Source organism: Halichoeres trimaculatus, unplaced genomic scaffold, assembly GCF_033239565.1.
Source record: "Halichoeres trimaculatus isolate MK-OKI-2021-1 unplaced genomic scaffold, fHalTri1.1 fHalTri1_scaffold_16, whole genome shotgun sequence".
Taxonomy (NCBI): domain Eukaryota; kingdom Metazoa; phylum Chordata; class Actinopteri; order Labriformes; family Labridae; genus Halichoeres; species Halichoeres trimaculatus.
The window spans coordinates 13,760,714-13,779,794 of NW_027437194.1; the positions used below are offsets into that span (position 1 = coordinate 13,760,714).

A 19,081-nucleotide genomic window follows, 5' to 3' on the forward strand; every position below is an offset into this window, starting at 1 on the left:
TCAGTCTCTCAGTCAGGCAGGAAGGAAACTGAAGAGAGGAGCAAAGACAGACAGGTCACTTTTGGTACCGTTGATGTAGTGGCTCACACTTTAATACAGCACTTTTACAAGTAATCTGTCCCCCTTAGCATTAATGCACACGATCTGTTGAAACCCCACTTTTTAATAGAGATAGACCAATATGGTTTTTCTCAAGACCAATATTATTGGTTGTCATTGGCGGTTAACCAATATTGGGAGGCAATTTTCATTTACAGTAAAAGTGAAACTAGTGACTTCACAATTTTTTGAATGATATAAACTCCAACACTTCTTACTATGATTATAATTTGCAAAGCTAATACTGATGTAAATGGAGTCTGAATCAAATGGAGACTGTTCCATTGAACATTGAACTTAAGCTTGAGATTATCAACCAATCAATCAATCAATCAATCAGCTGTTCATTGTCATAGAAAACACAACAGGATTTTTAACCTCGTCCTATAATATTTTTTTAATCAATATTAGAATTCAACTTCCTGCTTAGCCACTCTGTGACTTTTACAAAACAAAGGTTAAAGTAAATGCTGAATCCTCAATCATACTGGTGCATATCTAAACAAATATCAAGACTTTCAGCTCTGAAATACAGTGTTCTACAGTTACCTCTGCTTCTGAAAGTTTTCATGGTAATTTTAACATAATAAAAATGAAAAAAAATAAGCCAAACTTTTAATACTCTTGCATTTTGGCCCTTTTTTCAAAGGTGCTGGGTGAATGTGAGCCACTGAGCGGCAGACGTTGCAAAAGACTTATCACATCTGCTCCTCTCCTGTGTTGTCATTACTTCTAGCTGAGCTGCAAAGTCACAACGTATAAAACAGGATGAATTTAAACTGCACTTCATCCAATTAAAAATGATGAGCATAAAGAGCACTTCAGAACTCCACATTTGCACAAACACCTTCTGCACAGTCAAAAGCCATCACTAGCTCCTTAAAAAAAAAAAAGAAAATACCACTGTTTTTACTCAAAAGTTGCTGAGAGCTTAATTTTTTACTGCTAAATAGCATTTTTCATGATCTCAGGAAAAAAAAAAACTTCTATACCAATTCAAAAAACATCCCATCAGCACCAGACATATTCAAAAAAGGAGTGTATAGTCAAGTTATTTGGGATTAAACAGTGGTATGATCTTTTAAAGAATAATAAAATAGTGCCAAACAATGATAATTCTGCACTCTCTCTCCAAACCATTCAGCTTTATTTGGCCATAAAGCAGCAGATGGTAACATTGAATTTTTTTATTTATCTATTTTTTTTTTTAAGATTAAATTTTCACAATAAAACTATGTCTCAATCTGGTATTTTGTTTTAATGTTTTGGTTTTTTTTAGGTTTTGCAGCTCAGACCAGAAAATGAACTATCTTCTTCCTGCCTTTGTTTATTCCAGTGCACATTTTCTGGGGCTTACTGGCGCCTCTAGAGGCCGGTGTCGGTATAGCAACTCTGGGGTGTAGAGCTCCCAGTCGCACCCGCCGGCAGGGAGGCACATCACCTCCACAACCCCCACCTCCTCCTCACCTCCTTCTCCTTCCTTCTGAGAGAAGTGAGGAGGTGGGGCAGACGACAACAGAAGGAACAGCAACATAACAAAAAAGGCACAGACAACAAATAAATACGTTCAAGACAATAAATTATAAATACACTCAAAATAACATACTGAAGGATGATATCAAATCAGAATTACACAGAACACAAAATGCTAAAGGGGCAGGTTCACATTCATGGATTACACTGAGTATCTATCATCAGATTAAAGGCCAAAAAGGAACCAATAATCTGCTTCTTTAGTACAAATAACTGTGTTTGTCAAGTTCTTTCCTAAACTCTTAAATAATCGTACTAACAAAGCGTCACCTCAAGGCAAAACAGCCACATATATACTGTTATTAGTAATATCCCAAATACTAAAGATCTTTTCAAAAAAGAACACAAGGCAAGCAAGAGCCGCATTTCCCTCCATATTATTCAGATCTCCTCTTTCACAGGTTATGAGACACTGAAGAAGGCACACATCAAGTGTTTTGAATCTCTGTAAACAGGTACACTAAACAGTTAAATTAATTTCAATGCCATTTCTATTTTTGAGGAATAAATATGTTAAAATAAACTGAGATGAAGCTCAAAGAAAGAAGGAAAACAAACATAGCCACAACTTAACTTTGGTGAGATGGTTATTTTCACAACAGGGGCATGTCCAGAGTTTTTCATTTTAGCGACCCAACCAGGAGGGCAAATTTATACAGAGGTGCCATTAAGTATGTGTGCCCCCACACACAAATTAAAATAATTGATTTATGAGTTCTGACTCCTTTAATGATATCTACTTTAACAAGTACATATCCCCTAAAACAGATCTGCAAAAAACTTTTCTCAAAGGTGAAGGTGGAGTCCGCAGGATTTTCCTAAAAAAGAAAATACATCAACTGGAATAATCCTGCCCAATTGTTTCCTATGGGCCTCTATACATGTATGTCAGTGCCTGTGTCTGCCTTGAACCCCTTCACTGCCTGTATGTTGATGCTTTGGTTGTATTAGGACGTTTCTGGGCAGAGAGTAAGTGTGGCTACATCAGCCAATCACAGGGTATCCAGTGCTCAAGTGACTTAGCGTCAGAGCAGCTACAACAGTGGAAGTAGCGCAGAGGAAGAAAGATACAACCAAAGTGAAACAAAACGGCAACGAGATCAAGTTTTTTCCAAATTAAGGGTGAAGCTTGGCTTGACTTTCACTCGCTTTGGGCGCTTGGAGAGCAGCACGGGATAAACAGTGACGAAAGCTGGCTTTCTGCTAACCAGATATATGTCACATTCTGCTGATTAGCTATTGCTAACATTCCAAGTCATGTGCACAGCTCTCAATGCCAATGCCCTATGCCAACCCTGGTTGTCTCTCTGGACACACCCCTGGTGCACGGTAATTTTTTTCTGGGCTGTTAAACAGTCTTAAGCATGTGTGAAAATCTTTTTGACACAAAATTCCTTAGGGAAAATATCAAATGCAAACTTGGTGCCTGTGTGTTGTGGTCTCTGTTAAGATTTGGAATAAACAAAAAACAGAAGTAATGTGTAGGCTGGAATTTCAAAGCATGGAAAAAAATCTCAGTTACTGGGACAAAATGAAGGACGGAGCACTGACCTGTTTGTCTGTAAAGCCAGAGATACGGTAGATCAGTGGAGGGATCGAGCCTTCCTTGGTTTTCCCAACATCACTGCGGAAATGTTCACTTGCAGGTGAACAACTGAGGAACACACAAAAACACTTGAACAATGAGTCTTAATTCACTTTTTTGGTCCAGCTTTATTCTAACCCAGTCAGTTTTGATTGAACCCTGCAGAGAAGCTCCCATAACTTAGCCTGAGCCTGTGCTCCTGGTGTGCAGAGTTGACAGCATCTGATATCTAATTCTAACTTCATCTGACTTCTTCAAAGTGGTAAATTGTTCATATGCTGATTTGTTCTGAATTATGCTTTTTACACATTCTCATTTCACTTGAATTTTTAAATTGCTGTTTTTCTTCTGCACACTATAATGTGATACTGAGTAACAATGTGGGGAAGGGGGGCAGTAGATTTACCTGGCAGGTAGCTTGTAGATGAAACTGCAGCCATCTTCGGTCCAGATGATGACTTTGTCTGCAGCAATGAACTCTCCTCCAGTCCAGGCCTGGTCGTTTTCACTGGGCACAGAGCAGAGCAACGAGTAGTCCCCTGCATCAAACACCTGACAAGAGAGACACACATCTGTTATTGCATCTAGCATCATCAGAGACTTGTAAGGGCAAACAGTTCAGTCCAGGCATTACTCTGCTTCAGCACTTTGTGGTGTAGAGTTTGTTAAAGATGCAGGATCAGCTTACCCTCCAGTACTTTGAGCAGACAACGAGCAGGCTGCTTTGGGTGAAGGTACAGAAGGAGACGCTCTGACAGCCCTGACAGTAGATGGGTTTGGACTCTTCTTCAAACACAGGGTCCAAGTCCTAAGCACACAAATACAGATGTTACACACATTAAAGTCTAGGGATTCACACAATAACAACACTGTAGGTGGAGCCAAAAAAAGGTACAATTCAATCTCTGCTTGAGATACAGGTAAAGAAAATGCTAATTTTATGGGTCAATCTGACATGGAACACCAGGTGGACTATTGGCTCAGTGAGCGTAAATGCAAGCCTCCTAAATAAGAATCAAGTATGAACAAAAGCATACAAGCGTTAGATGTCATGAACACGTTTATAAGAGTGTTGGGGTTTCTTCAGCCCTTTTTTCTAGCATTTTTGCCTTTCATAGATAAGACAGAAGCAGGATTACAGCCTCTGCACATGGCGCTCAAACTGCTCTTTATTCACAAATGTTTCCAGAAAAATGCACAACTCAGACACAAAACTAATGAGTAATATGAATAAACGTCTGTACACGAGTGTACCTGCATCTTGCTGACCTCAGCTGTGATGATCCAGACCTTTAAAATCCCCGTCACTGACACTGCCACCACTGTGTCCTCTGTTCAAAGACAGGAAGTTAGTAGCTCATAGTTCATTATACAAACCTTTGTTTTGAAAGCTAATGTTCTCCTAAGTTAATTATAACATTTAATGCTCCTTATTCTGATGTTTTAACTGTTAATGAGACCATTTTGCTCTTTGAGCATGAATCGAACACCACAGCTCCGCCCGCATCTTTTACCCTGTGTTCTGTGAGATCGGATGATGCTCATGGAGCTGATCCAGTCAGGAGAGATCTTAGACACCAGCGAGTACAAGACCTCCAAACTGGTGGCATCCACAACAAGGATTTCTGGGTAATGGCCATTACAGAGCAGACGTCCCTCCTTCTCAGTGCCAATGGTGAACTGATAAAACTGAAAAAAAAAAAACACACAAAAGGAATCTTAACACACAAACAACTTTATTTAAGAATAAGTAATGTGTTAGTTTGTGTTTGTCTTACATTAATGCCAGTGTGAGCACAGGCCAGCTTAGTGAACTCAATACAGCGTCCATCATTCACATCCCATAAACACATCTCTCTGGAAACATAAGCAACCTGAAGTTAGACGTGAATGAGCAGGAAGCGTCAAACAAAAACTCTCACCTGACATTCATGTGTTAAACCTTTTAACCATATCTTCTATTTGACTGAAACTGCTAATGCTGAAGGTTGTCACATGAATAGAGTATAAAAATAAACAGTGCTTTATTCCCTTTTGATCACTGATGCCGTGCTAAAGACCGTTTTTATATAACTGCATATAAATGCTCCATTTGTTTGTCCTGAAAGTGCAGCAGCTGGCAATAGACATTTGAGTTGTCTGACATGAAATTACCCGACTGCACAAACCAAGTCAGACAACAAAACATGGACAACCACTGGCGTTAGAAGGTTGTTAGATGGGGAAAATAAAGTGTCCACCTAATGTGCCAAACTGTTTGTTTGAACACTGGTTTTCAAAACAAATTCTGTTTTCTGAACCTCTTTTTAAGCCTAGCCTGACATTCTCAAATCCAAAAGTAGAATTATTAATCAATTGTGCTGCAACACAAAAAGACAAAACCATAGTAATATATGACAATTCAATAATAAATAAGTTAGTATCATTATTTTTTGGCCATTTGATATTGACAGACTGCAGGATAACTCTGAAAAAAATTCTGGAAAGCTTGTCTGTGCAGGACAACAAATCTTGAAGATTATAACGAGTTTCAGCAAAGATTCTAAGCTAACTACAGACGTACACATTTATTTAAACATGGCATCATCAAGCATTAAAACCATAGTAAATGTTACATTCCTGACAGATCAAAATGTTCTCACCCGCTCTCTGATGCACTGACAATATACTGCTTGTCACTGCATGCACTTGCTTTTGATAGGCAGGTGATGGAGGCAGTGTGACCAAACAACATGGCCCGGGGACAAATCTAAAGAAGAAAAGAAGAGAAGAAGTGGGGGTAGAGGGAAGGGGGAGAAGAGCAAAATATAGGTTTTCAATAATTCAATGAAAGAGTAAAGGATTGGTAGGCTATATTATCTCCAGCTGTGTTCCACTTATCAGTACCTCCAGCTCAGGTGTCATGTCCCAGAGACAGATCTGTCCATCATGGCATCCTGTGATGATGGTGCTGAAGTCATCCATCACCAGCAGGCTGCTGATGCAGTGAGTGGGAGCCGTCCGGCCCCAGAGCACTATGGGTAGGACCAAGTTGTTCCCAGACATTATGCCAGCTGGAAAGAAAGAGGTGAAATTGAATGATGCAAAGCTCTGTCTGAGTATTCTGAATGTGCATCTATGCATCCTAGACTTGCATCTTAGCCCCTCCTAGCTGAGGTGCATTCAGGGATGCATTATATGAACACTTGAGGTCTGCAACTTTATATGACCATTCTATTGATTACAATTCACAGAAACGTTTTGATTTGTTTAAGACAATGTGCGCTATCAGTCCCTCAGCTCTTATACTTTTATTATGTGTGTGTATTTTCCAATATTATCCCCTGCTTTATTTCTGTGAAGATACATACAGAAAAAAAGCAGTCTGGACCAACAGCTTTGTCAATCAAGCAACTTGTGGTTTGTTTTTTTTTTCTTAGAGGTTGGAATAGTTTACAATATGATAAAAGATGCGGAACATATGTCACACTGGAATCTTAATGTTAATGTTTGGCCAGCTCACATCATGTATACCACTAGTACTGTGTAATACTGACATAGACATCAACATTGGTCAGAATAAACTTTGTGAACTGGCTTACAGAATCAATCAATCAATTTACACATAAGCCTGATCACTGCTACAAAACACGATCAAGGAGTCACGATTCGCCCTTCTGTCCTGTCCGACGCAGGCACAGCTGGGACCCTCGCTGTGACGCTTTGCTTAAAAATAACACAACACACTTTCAATTCACAATGTCTACATCTTGTATTTTCCTGCCTTTCGTAATTTATTCACTTTGACGTTACAACCAGGTAAACAAGCTGCGTAGCCTCCCTTTTCTCAAGGGAGAAATAACGATACGTCAAATGGGATGTCAGATGCAAAATGTCAGACACTTGAGAGACTTCAAACAAACCTACAATTCGCAAGAAATTAAATTTTAAGATGCATGTAACTGTTAGATATTAGAGGGCAGATTAGCTGTGCAGTGATCCCTGAAATGCTAAAGCTAACGTTAAACTACACCTGCAATGTCGTTACTACCGGGTTAGCAGCACGGCTAACGAAACCAAAACACAATGTCAAAATATACAAATACATACCAAAAAAGATATCCTATTCGGACATGTCCTTCAGGTGCACAGTTTTTGAGTGAAACTTTGCCTCTGTGGCAAATATAATCCGAAATCGTCCTCTTTTTCAGCTTAATTTTACTGATTATGCCACTGGCAAACCGTTCTGTTCGGTCAGCTGATCACGCGACGACAACGAGCTGTTTCCGGGCAAAATAAAAGCACAAGTATTCCTTTTTACATACACAGATCATAAGAGATTTAAAATTGAAAGGGATTTTTTTTCATTGATGATGACACAGGCATATCAAATTGACGAACAAATGAACGTGTCTATGAAAAGAGGAAAATTGAGTTAAAGTTTATAGAATTTTTTATTTATTATTTTTAATAATAAAATAGCTGCTAGCAAAAAATACAGACACCGTGAAATTTAAAAAAAAAACGCAAATTTTAATTGTATGTACAACATGGTTGGTTCTCCTGGACAAAAAAAAATATTCAAAAGTTAATACTGGTGACAAAGGTATTTAAAAAAGTTGAAAAAGTTATTGAGGTTAAGGCGGTTAATGAAAGAAAGCAAGTAGTATAGTGTCGTTTATAGTTTGTTTTGTCATTTACAAAAGCTGTTAGACGTTGTAGAGTTGGTAAAGTTAGCATATAACTCTTGCTTTGCATGAGAATTTAAACTTCAAAATAAAAGATAAGTCGGCCAAGTTGCTTGTTATGTTTAATGAGAGCTTCGTTTTTCTTGTCTACTCTATAACCACCAACTTAGTCCGATTTCGTCCCAGTATTGACTGTTATAGGTGGTCTCATTGCAATCTCGTTCAGGTTTATTTTCATTCATTGCATGTTTTATTTTTAGCCGGAAATTACATCGCTGTTGCCGCCACCTCGAACACCGCGTGACTTGACGAATGATGGCCGCAAGTCAACACGTGTGCGGTGAATTCACTGACAATTTGGGATTATTTCCTAGCTTTAGCTCGATTTGTTTGTACGCTGGTTTGTAGTTGGTATTTACTTATTGTAGCCTGGCTTGCTGAATGCATGCCATGTTTAAAAGAGAAGATCATAGCGGCTATTTACGCGTCAGCAGCATGAGAAGAAAAGCTAACGTTAGCTAAGCTGGGGAACAACATGTCCAGACTTGTTCCCAGACACGTTGTGAGAGTAGAGAGGCGACATATACGCCATTAGAATACTGACATCTCCAGTGATTGATATAACACTTGTGGGAAATGGACTACCAGTTTCCTAATCAGCTTTTCCCTTCGTTTTATTACTGCGGACCGCCGGACTCGCTCCAGCAACACTGCGTTGGAAATTGGGGCTGCTATGACAGAGTCATGGCTCAGGTGGGTCAGCTGTTAGCTCAATGCTAGTCACTGATATTGCCAAATCGACTCATTGCGACCTGTATTATACCAGATCCCTTTTCAAAAATATAAAGACGCTTCTTTGACCGCCAAAGTGTTTCATTGTAAGCTACTCGCCTTTTTGTCCTGTATAATCTTTAATATACGCATATGATCATATACCTCATGAATGACAGCCTTTTTGTTTCCTTCTGCACATTCATTTTACATTGCAAATCGCACTTTTTTACGTCCTATTCAGTGCTCTTTGTAGCTTAAATGTGCATATTTTTTATTCTCCCTTGAAAAGATTATCAATATTATTATTTTTAGTAGTTCTTACTTAAGCTGCTTTTCTATTTTTGCAATATTTGGTATTCATAAATAATTGTACAGAGAGAATGTGGTTCAAACTGGGGTCAAATTCCTTGTATGCTTGAAGATACTTGGCGAATAAAGACTATTCTTATTCTGTCTATACTGTGGTTGAATTAATTTTGATTTTATTTGTATTAAGTCAAGACAACCGTTTGGTCATGTTCAGAATTGTAAAAGAACATATCCTTTCAAGTAATGTGATTAGCAAATGCAAATACTTTACAAGGTACCAAATAGTTTGAAGCCTTCTGTTGAAGTTAAATCTGTATGTGAAATGGGAGACCCGAGATGGTTTTATGGCTCCATGTGAGTGAGTAAGATGTTTTGTTTAATCTACTTTACAATTTTTCCTGTTGGTTACAGGGCGGCTCAGGTCCTCTCTCCAGCTGGACTTATACATCCAGACACCGGGTCAGAGGGGTGACCTGGCATCACAGGGAACCAGTGCCTCTTCCTCTCCTGTCCCCTAGAAAGTGTGAGTCCCTTATGGCAGTTGTATTCCAATACACTACAGGTTTATCAAGTCTATTATCATCATCTATCTACTATTCTTCCTATTTTCACTTAAGATCCCATGAAGTAAAAGTAAAATCTTATTTGTTGAACTGATCTTAAATTAGGTAGCTTCTTTGTCTGTTATAGTGTTTGATTTTCCCAACACGTTTCGGAGGAAAAGAACAATCGGAATTTATTCATGTGTTTTAATGGAAGAAATGACGTACCACAATAGAGTATCTCAAAATTCAGCCACAGTAATTTTTTTTTTTTTAAATCACCAGGTGATAAACTCCAGCTGGTTCATTTTCAATTTAAATCTCCCAAATCCATATGTTGACTTTTCTAATCCGTTTCTGTATTGATCTGTTAATTTTATCAACATCTATTGTAGCTGTTTTGTGGCCTGTGGAGCCCCCAGATCCACTAGACTTCAGAGAACACGTGAGTAAACATATGTACTTCAGATATCATTTTTTTAAGGGCTGTTTTGATTATGGAGCTGTAGTGTCAAAAATAATAATCCAAAATATATCACAATAGATTTGTTTTTCTTTAGGTATCAAACAGTTTTTTGAGTTTTATTTTGTCTTTAGTTGCAGAACTTTTTCATAGATCACCGCCAGGATGCCTTTGGTTGTATGGGTGAAATCCTTCATGAAAACTTGGATGTTAAAGGCGAATCAGAAGCAGTGAGTTGATAAGAAAACACATATTATGGAAAAAACTGTTTATCTCATCAAGTCATTTCTTTGTATGGAGTTTTTTTTTTAAGACACAAAAGTTAACTACAGAAAGTTGTGTGTTTGGTCTCTTGGAGCCTTACAACATTTCATCTTGTTGTTTTTTTGTGTGCTTATTTTCTACAGAAACATCGCAAAAACCTGGTCTATAGTTGGAAGACTATAGAGTTTGGGCATCATAACATGTGAGTGGATCTGACTGGTAAATACTATAGTGAGTGTAAGTGGACAGAATTTTGATTAAAGAATGTGTGCTAGTGAGTTTTGTTGTTTTTAATGTTACGTCATTTTCCAGCAACCCAAAGACATATAGCTGCAGAACTCTGGATGGGTACAGTTCCTTGCTCTGGGACGTAGTTCATTCTGTCTCTCCTGAGCTGCTGGGGGGTCTACTGTACAGGGAGCTAAAAGAGCAGAGGGACCGCTTGCTGTTCTCTGAAGAAGCCACAGGGGGCGCTTTAGCATTTATTCCGTGCTCACAGAGCTCTGAGCGCGGCTGCCTCGTCTATCCCCAAAATCCAGGACTGGACTGCCTCAGTATCCTTAAGATCTTACTTTACACAAAACTGTTAATGGAAGGTCCAGTATTTTCAGTTTTCAGTTTTCCCTCATATTTTGGGTCCCAGCCACCAAAAGAAGAGGTTATACTTGGATTACTTCATGGATTGCTTTAGCAAGTGGTCCTGAAACTGAGTAAGGTGACTGCAGTATCAAGAATAGAAATGCCTCCTGTCTCTTATATTCTAGTTTTCTGCACTCTGCACTTTCTGCCACTCCATGGCTGAATAAGATGTGTAGGACACATCTGTGTTTCCTTTCCTTGGGCCTTGATTTTGGTTCTTAATGCAGTACCTCAGACTTCCACCAAGTGGACTTTCAGCATCAAAGTGGAGGTTCACCCTGTGTGGATGCCCAGAGCAGCAGCAGCAGATTCCAGCTGAAAGGCCCCGTCAGACAGATCAGCTCTGCTTCTCTGTTAAACCAAAGTACAAACATAAGTTTACATCTATAAGTTTTACCAGGAGTTAGGGCTGGGTGATTTATTGAAAAATAATTGAAACTGACATGTACAGCTTCTGACGTGTGCAGTTACATGACAAGCCGCCAGGGTGTCGCAAAGCATAAAGGCTGTTAGAAAATGAGTTAGCTACGCGATACTGTTTTCCTAACCACCTACTACATACTACATGTTAATTTTATTTGTAGTAGGGACTGCCTACTGCATATGCTTGTAGTATGTAGTATGCCTGTTCTGTTGGGTCTGTTTCGTTTTGTATACTACTCAGGTTTTCAGTTTCTAATAATAGAGCTACAGCTGATAATTATTTTTTCTTTGGCCTTTATGTACAAAACAAATTTTGGGTAGATCTTGACATTTTAGTTATTTTGTCAAGCATATCAAAACAGAATCATCAAATATTATTTTTAATCTTGCGCCTAAAGTTATACTGTTTATTTGAAAAATCTGGAAATAGTATGCCGGGTAGACTGGTTCGTTGCATACTGAGAAATTTTCCTTTATCAGTAGGACACCCTGGATTTTTGGCGTACTGTAGGTTTTGCAAGTTTTCACATACTGCCTACAACATACTAAGTTTCAGCCAAAATAGTAGGCACAAGTTAGTTGTCAGTCACTTTTTTTCAACATTATAAAAATATTTACAGAATAAACTGAGTTGAGAGTGGGATAATTGTGCACTAACCAAAACCGAAGTTAAAGGTTCAGTGAATCATGATTTTGATTTTTCACATTATCACCCAGCCCTATCAGGAGTGTGTTGTCCTTTTTTTTTTTTAACAAAGCTGTGCAGACTTCTCAATACCTGTTTGTTTTTCTATAGGTTGTGTTGCTGTGCGGTCAGACTATCTTTGTGGAGTTTGGGGCTTCAGTGAAACAAATGAACCTCATTTGCACCAAGTCATCAATACTAGAGACATCACAACCTGCATCAGTGTCAGGTGTGCAGCCTGATTTAGAGAGCTACTGTCATGATTGTTGGAAATTGTTCAGTAGGAAGAAAAAGGGTTGAAGTACCTCTTCTCCTGCATGTTGTCAGTCCACATGTTTTAGGTGAAGTTTTGGTGGCAAGTGAGAGCGGGACAGCCAACCTGTGGACTGTCGGCAGAGGGTGAGGACTGAATTTTCTTACAGTTCTACTACAAGTCTCTGTAAAACATCTCATCATGAGTCAGATTAAACTCATTTAATATGTCTGCTCCATAAGGACTCAGAAAGTCAGAGAGGAAGACAGCAACCTGTACTTCAATGCCAAATCTTTGTGGCGATGGTGTGAGTTCTCAGCCCATCCAAGGGTGATGCTGTACGCAGACAGGACAGGAGCGGAGTTCACTGACATCAGAGTAAGATGTTTTTTTTCGTTTGTTTCAAAGTTGAGATAGTGGCTCCAGGATGATCTCTTTAACTTCATTACGCCTCTTGTGTCTGTCTAGGTGAGTCCTGCCATTTGTCACACGCTGTTTCGTATCAGCAAAAGCTCGGAGTGTCGAAATGGGGAGAGACTTATTCTGTCCAAATATTTGAGTGAAACTCACCCTTTCCACCACCTTGTCACCACCCAGGTATGAAATCCCACAGACTTAAGTTTTCCCTCTTTTCAATTCATTCAAGTGCAGAGCTCAAAAGTTCCCAAGTAACTAAATATATTGTGTTTGACTGAGTTTGACTGAGAACAGGATATGTTTTAAGTAAATCTTCAAGCAAGTCAAATTTGTCAAGAACTGTTGCAGTGCATGCTTTTCACCACTAGAGGTCAGGGTTTTCAGGGTTACACAAACTGATGTCTGTTTTTCTGTAGGTGGAAAAATGTTAATATGTGTTTAATACATTTTTCGAACTGAAATGTCTGTGTGAAAATGTGACATGCCCAATCCCATGGCTGTTGTACTGACAGCCTTTAATGTATTTCAAACAGTCTTCTTGAGTCAAACAACACACAGTCCCCTTTGTTTTTCAAAGGTCTTCAGTTATGTGGATTGTTTGGTAACAACACAAGTTTGTGCACTCTCAATTCAAGCCTGCTTTTTACTTGTCAGATCAGACCTACATATCTGAGCAGCTATTAGATGAACTGTCATGAATCTACTGATACAGGGGGGTCATTGTCCCCTGGTGGTCTGTCCTCATTACTGTTGTCACCTATCTAGCAAACAGTAATTGTTTAATAAGTAAATGGTTTTGAAAATGATTTCTGACGTAGCCTGCAACTTTTGAGAGACAATAAAGAATGCACAGATACTCTCGAATGTTGAATATTTAATGTTTGCTAGGTCGTTATTAAGGTATGCAGGAGTTTTTCTTACTCGTTAGTAAACGCAAATTCAAACTGGGCTCCCCCTCCTTGAATCAGTGCCAGCGGCAGCACACACCCACTGCCTCTGACCATTACTATGTGAACACACTTGCTAAACTCCTGCACAGTAGACTGGATCTTCCATGTTGAAAGGCTTGTTATCAGGAGAGATTAGACAAATTAAATGTGTATTAATGACCACAACCCCCTGTCACAGCACAAATATCAGCCAGAAAATAGCTGAAGTTTTAATTATGAAATTTTATCAGATTTTTTCCACAAACTGATTCACCAATTTCATTCTGTAAGACCAGCATCCTGCACAACTGATTGCACCCTCTCTCTCTGTTTCCTTGTCAGTATTCGGCCTACATCATGGATGAGCGTTTCCCTGGTGTTCCCATGTTGAAATGGGATCACATGGCACAGTCGCCACCCATGTTTTGTCATGTTATTTCTGGCACCCCTACCTCCTCTGGATCATCAGCAGGGGGTGCTGGGACCGTCAAAGTTCTGTTGGGCTCCCAAAGCTCTCAGGAAATCACCTTGCTGCAGTACACAGGTTAGAGTTGATTTTTAATTAGCTTTTATTTGGTGGTCAACAATGTATCCTGTATGTCTCAATCATGTGGCCAATTTGTTAACTGCTCATTATCAGAGTCCTGTGTTTGTGTTCAGGGGGACGAACAGATGCCTGTTCCAGTCATGGCCCTCCCCAGGCTCTGCTCAGAACCAAAGACAGCCTGAAACACCTTCTTGTGCAGATCCCTCACCACCTCGAAACTGCAACCAACAGATTGTCTTCACCTGCAGCAGGTTTGTGGAACGAGATTTGAGTTTGGTGGCCTTGAGAAAGCATACAAAACTGGTAACCTCAGGAGCGCTGAACTTGGCACCAAAAGACGAGGCGTGTTTTGATATTTGGTACTAGGGCTGAACAATTTATCGTTTTCAGATCGAAATCGCAATTTTAGACAATGCAATTTTGAGATCGCCAAAGAAGCAATTTTTTGCAGCGCTCCTGACTGACTCAGGATCTGTTGTGTCAAGTATTATACACATTCTGTTTTCCAAATTTGTAGACAATCTATATGTTTAAAGTGCTGGTAAGCAGGTCAACAACACAAAGCCTCTGTTTAGGAGTAGAAGTTGATGAAAACAGATTATTTATCATCACTATTGATGATTAAAAAATTGTGAATTGCAATATCTGCCAGAAAAATTAGATCTTTTCCTAAGATTGTTCAGCCCTACATGTGAATATCCCAAAGCTTGATTAGAAGAAAATCGTGAATCGAATTGAAATCACAATATCTGCCAGAATAAATCGCAATTCAATCTTTTCTTAAAATTGTTCAGCCCTATTTGGTACCATTGAAGCGTTTGGGGCTGTGCCATAAAAGAAGCAAAGCTCGGTACCCAGCTCTAAACCTTAGTACAAGTGATGTAAAAACTCTACAACCAGAAATTTCAATTTACCTATAGCCCAATATTCCTTGAGTAGTTAGAGATACTGTGCTTTAGTGGATCTTCTTGGCAGCGTTGGCCTGTGGAGCAACAAAATTGCCAGTTAATATCAGATGGTCTGGTTATCAGTGTTTAGTCAGCTGACAGGTCCAAGGTTGCTTGGTACAGATCATGATCCATTTCGGCTTTTCACCTCTCTCTCTGTTATCTGTTTTGGAGCAAATACAACGCAAACTCTTAACTTTGAGCCCAGCCTGCTTTGAAAAGAAAAGTATACATGTGTAAATGTGGCTTATCTTTGTTTGGTTTCCTCTTAGGTCTGACTTGTATCCAGATGAAAGGAAAAAGAGGAGGAGGTGGGGAAGAGTCTCTCTGCGTCTTACAGCTGACAGAAGCTGGAGATATTTTCTACCAGATCATCGAGTCTGAGAAGCCAGACATGTCTGCACCTCCAGCAGCCGAGGAGGAGTCACCCAAACAAAGTCTGAAAGAGGCAAAACAGCCAGATTCTCAGCTGGTCGTATCAGAAACATCAAGTGATGAGGATGTATTTGCACCAAGTCAGGCTCCAACTGTGCAGCGATTCGTACCTGAACCAGCGGTGAGGGTCCAACGAGGGGCTGGTATATATACTGATACTTCTTCTGAGGACTCGCAGTCTGAAGCATGGGAGAGGCGAAAACTGAAGAGGTTGAATCTGCCGGTAATCCCCAATGATGATCCAGAGCCAGATACAATGAATGGATTGGACAAGGGTGATAACGATGGACCGCTTGGGGAAATTACCGACGACGAGCCTGGGAATGTGGAGGAAACGGTTGGCTCAAGAAGTCCGGGTCACGTAGCTCAAACTGAAGTACAGCTCAGTGACAGTGCTCGTGGCATCTGGAAACTCTGGCTCAAGAAATTGATTAAAAAGAGTTGCAAAAAGGCACCTCAACCAGACCACTTTAAGCACATTGAAGTCCAAACTGACAATGTCTTCCCAAGGGCAAATTATCCTGACACAGACTCTGGATTTCAGAAACTGAGACATGATCTTAGAGCCTGCATGTCCAAACACTCGCTGCTTGTTCACGCCTCTGTCTCTGACTTCATCACGGCTCCAGATGTGGAACCGATTCCTAACCCCGTAGTCACAGATGAGTGGGAGGACCAGCTGAGCCAGCGCCTGACGCTCTCATGGCAGGGAGAGGGGACATTGCGTGCATGGTGGGAGAACAGTTTGGGGCTGAACAGGGAGCAAAAGATGGCTGCCCTGAGGAGGAAGAGGAGGAAGGAGAAAGAGGCAAGGAGAGCATCAGGGCGGCGCCCTGAGCTGTCCGAGAGCTTCACATCATCTATCAGCTACCAGTCTGAGCTCTCTGACTTCTCTGACTACCATGGCTGGTCCTCTGCAACAAGTCAGGAGCTTTGCTCCGACGCAGAGAGTGTCGGGCCCCAGTCAGTGGGCTTTACAGACAGTCAGACATTAACAGCTAGTACACCCCCAGGTACTCCTAGTGTCCAGACAGACAGTCCTGCCACTGCAACAACACAAAGTGCTAGAGCCAACCCAGAGGAGCAGCAAACTGCCAGCAGCTCCTGCACTTCACCTCCAGCACTCAGACCCATCTCAACTTGGTCCAGTTTGAGGATCAACAAACGTCCAGCTGTAGATGTCCTCAGCTCTCTGGTAAGACAAGTACAAATAGAGGCACTCTGAGGCTTCAGTTTTTCTGGATTATTAAAGAAATGTGTTCATCCAAGAGCTGTTTGGCAGCATGTAAATATGGATTTCCCTGACTGATGTCAAGAAGGCTTATGTTCACAGATGCTGCTTTTGTTGAGCTCTTTCTTGTGCAGTCTGTTTTCAAAATGTGGAGGCTTTAATAGCAGTTCAGTCTATGATAACATTGATAGTTGTGACCCACTGCCTACAACCAGTTTACCCACATTTAATTCAGCTATTTTAACACAACTTGTTACTTTGAAAAACTTCCCTGAAATCATGGCGTAAAGATACAAGAGGATACAGGAAAGAAAGGATTTGATGATTAGAATATTCTGGGTTGGTGCAGCCCGTGTTTTTTTGTACATTAGATTTTATCTACATGAAAGAAAAGTCTAAGAATTCTCTTTTTGTGACTGATAGCACAACTAAACTGAACCATCACATCATCCCAGTCTTTGCCTCCTACCATTGGCTCTGTTCGTGGTTTTCTGATTTTGTTGAATACTTTTCAAGCTTGTATTGTCTGGCTCCTTGTTTGAGTCGGCCTGCAGCATTAGGTCCTCAGATGGGAATCTCCTGACTCCAAAGTTCAGACTCAAAACTAAAGGTGACAGTCAGGTTAAATAGTTGATAGGGTTCTTTTTGTGTCTGCATTTTTTATATTTGAGTTAAAATGTAAAAGCAGTACTGTCTGGAGTCATATAAATCAAACGTCTGGTATCTAAAATCCTTAGACCATGAGGGATTTGCTTTAATGAAAACACAGAAATAAAATCCGCCTATTGACCAATTCTGTTTCTGCTCTGTCTTCAGGACGAGCCCTCCCAGCAGGACAGTAATCCTTCAGACAGTACGGTGTGGCCTGGTAGTCCACCTGTGGCGGCATCGTCCCAGCCCCGCAGCTCTCTTTCCCTCTCTCTGAGGAGTCTAGGAAAGGACCTGTCCCAGGACTCCTTGGTGTGGTCGGTGTCTCAGCGTTCCTTCCAGAACTCACAAGTTCGTCCGGGGCTGTTCAAGTCATCACAACCAAAGAAGAAGTCTCGGATGGGGTTTTGATTCATTGGGTTGGAAAACCTGTTGGGTTTCTAAAAGCCTGAGAGCGAAGAACAGAAAGCCAGTTGGATTCTTGATGTCTTCATCTGCCGCAGGATCTATCTATCTGATGATTGGATGTAAGAGTCGAGTTCAATGGGATTGAATTTATAGAACTGAACACACACACGGGATTTAAATCTGGATGAGAGACCGACTTCGTTTTTGAACAGGATCCAGCACTGGGTTTCATCTGGAGGCTGAAAAAGATGGACTGCACATCCGTTTGGTAGGATTGTATTAACTGTTTGTGGTTGTGTCTTTTGTGTGTGTGTGTGTGTGTGTGTGTGTGTGTGTGTGTGTGTGTGTGTGTGTGTGTGTGTGTGTGTGTGTGTGTGTGTGTGTGCTGTTTTTGTTGAACTAGTTTTCTGTCACTTATAACTCAATGGACAAGAGTTATGGAAAGACTTCATTAGAGGGGACAGCTGTAATACATTGAAGATTATTTAATGAGGGCAATCTAAAGGTTAAATTAGATGAATAAAATATTTTGAAATTTAAAAGTGTGGAAAAAAAAAGTTTTGCTCATATTTGTGAGTGAAAGAAATTATTTCAGTTCTTTGTATGAAACAATATTCCTTTGATTTAGGCTCAGACTACAGGAACATTGGAGGTTTTGAACCAGTTTTACTCCTTCACTCTTAGTATATGAATATACTTTGTCCCAGATTTTATTGTTAAAAGATGGCTCTACACATCCTCCCTGAACTGTTCGAAGACCCATCAGCACAGCCTGATAAAACATTGGTAATATCTATGGATTTCAATCTGGACAGTTAGAGTTGTATTTTTTAGGCAGGCTATTAGACAGAGTTTGTAAATCCAGGCAGTTTGTTGGTTAAATCAGGAAGTTTCTTTCTGTGTGTGTGTGTGTGTGTGCATGTGTTTCTTGCTTCCTTTTACCAGTTTTGTTTCCATGACCTCACTTGTTTTTTCGCTCATATATGAAGAAAAACCTTAGTTGTTTTGATAACCTATGAAACCTTTCTACAGAATTTATTTTGTTAATAAAATCCGAAGTCCAAGACGAGCATTGTGCTTCATGAAATCTATAAAATGTTGCAACACTTTCGTCATTAATCTAAAATGGGACAAAAAAATCACTTTTGGTTTTATCAGATCAAAATACTCACTTCCCTTTTTAGTTCTTTTTTTACTTCACAGACATGTCAGCCTGTGTTTATCTAACTTATCTAAATGATCATGGACACACTAAGTTTTATCTGATGGGAGCAACTGTTGGA

General features: G+C 40.1%; 2 protein-coding genes across 4 annotated transcripts in view; one reads left to right on the plus strand and one right to left on the minus strand.

The window, feature by feature from the left end:
- The window catches only part of wdr7 (WD repeat domain 7), a 93,727-nt gene extending 86,257 nt beyond the window's left edge, over positions 1–7,470 (minus strand). For 2 of the 3 annotated variants that reach the window (XM_074689894.1, XM_074689892.1), the window contains exons 1-9: positions 7,307–7,470; positions 6,104–6,270; positions 5,860–5,966; positions 4,996–5,074; positions 4,732–4,906; positions 4,472–4,548; positions 3,906–4,025; positions 3,624–3,769; positions 3,184–3,286 (exon numbers count right to left, since the gene is read on the minus strand). In XM_074689894.1, coding sequence (XP_074545995.1) covers positions 3,184–3,286; positions 3,624–3,769; positions 3,906–4,025; positions 4,472–4,548; positions 4,732–4,906; positions 4,996–5,074; positions 5,860–5,966; positions 6,104–6,262 — 966 coding nt within the window. In that variant the 5' untranslated portion in view covers positions 6,263–6,270; positions 7,307–7,470. The remainder of the gene's footprint in view (positions 1–3,183; positions 3,287–3,623; positions 3,770–3,905; positions 4,026–4,471; positions 4,549–4,731; positions 4,907–4,995; positions 5,075–5,859; positions 5,967–6,103; positions 6,271–7,306) is intronic. The other variant, XM_074689893.1, reaches the window with a different exon arrangement.
- Positions 7,471–8,176: 706 nt separating this feature from the next.
- Positions 8,177–19,080, plus strand: taf1c (TATA-box binding protein associated factor, RNA polymerase I subunit C). Its single transcript, XM_074690286.1, has 15 exons — positions 8,177–8,637; positions 9,379–9,490; positions 9,905–9,954; positions 10,107–10,202; positions 10,380–10,438; positions 10,549–10,790; positions 11,111–11,239; positions 12,095–12,212; positions 12,311–12,382; positions 12,479–12,614; positions 12,705–12,833; positions 13,925–14,126; positions 14,243–14,380; positions 15,349–16,706; positions 17,559–19,080. Exons 1-15 carry the CDS (start codon positions 8,521–8,523, stop codon positions 17,799–17,801), a joined length of 3,201 nt encoding a protein of 1,066 aa, XP_074546387.1. The 5' UTR covers positions 8,177–8,520; the 3' UTR covers positions 17,802–19,080.
- Position 19,081: the final 1 nt, after the last annotated feature.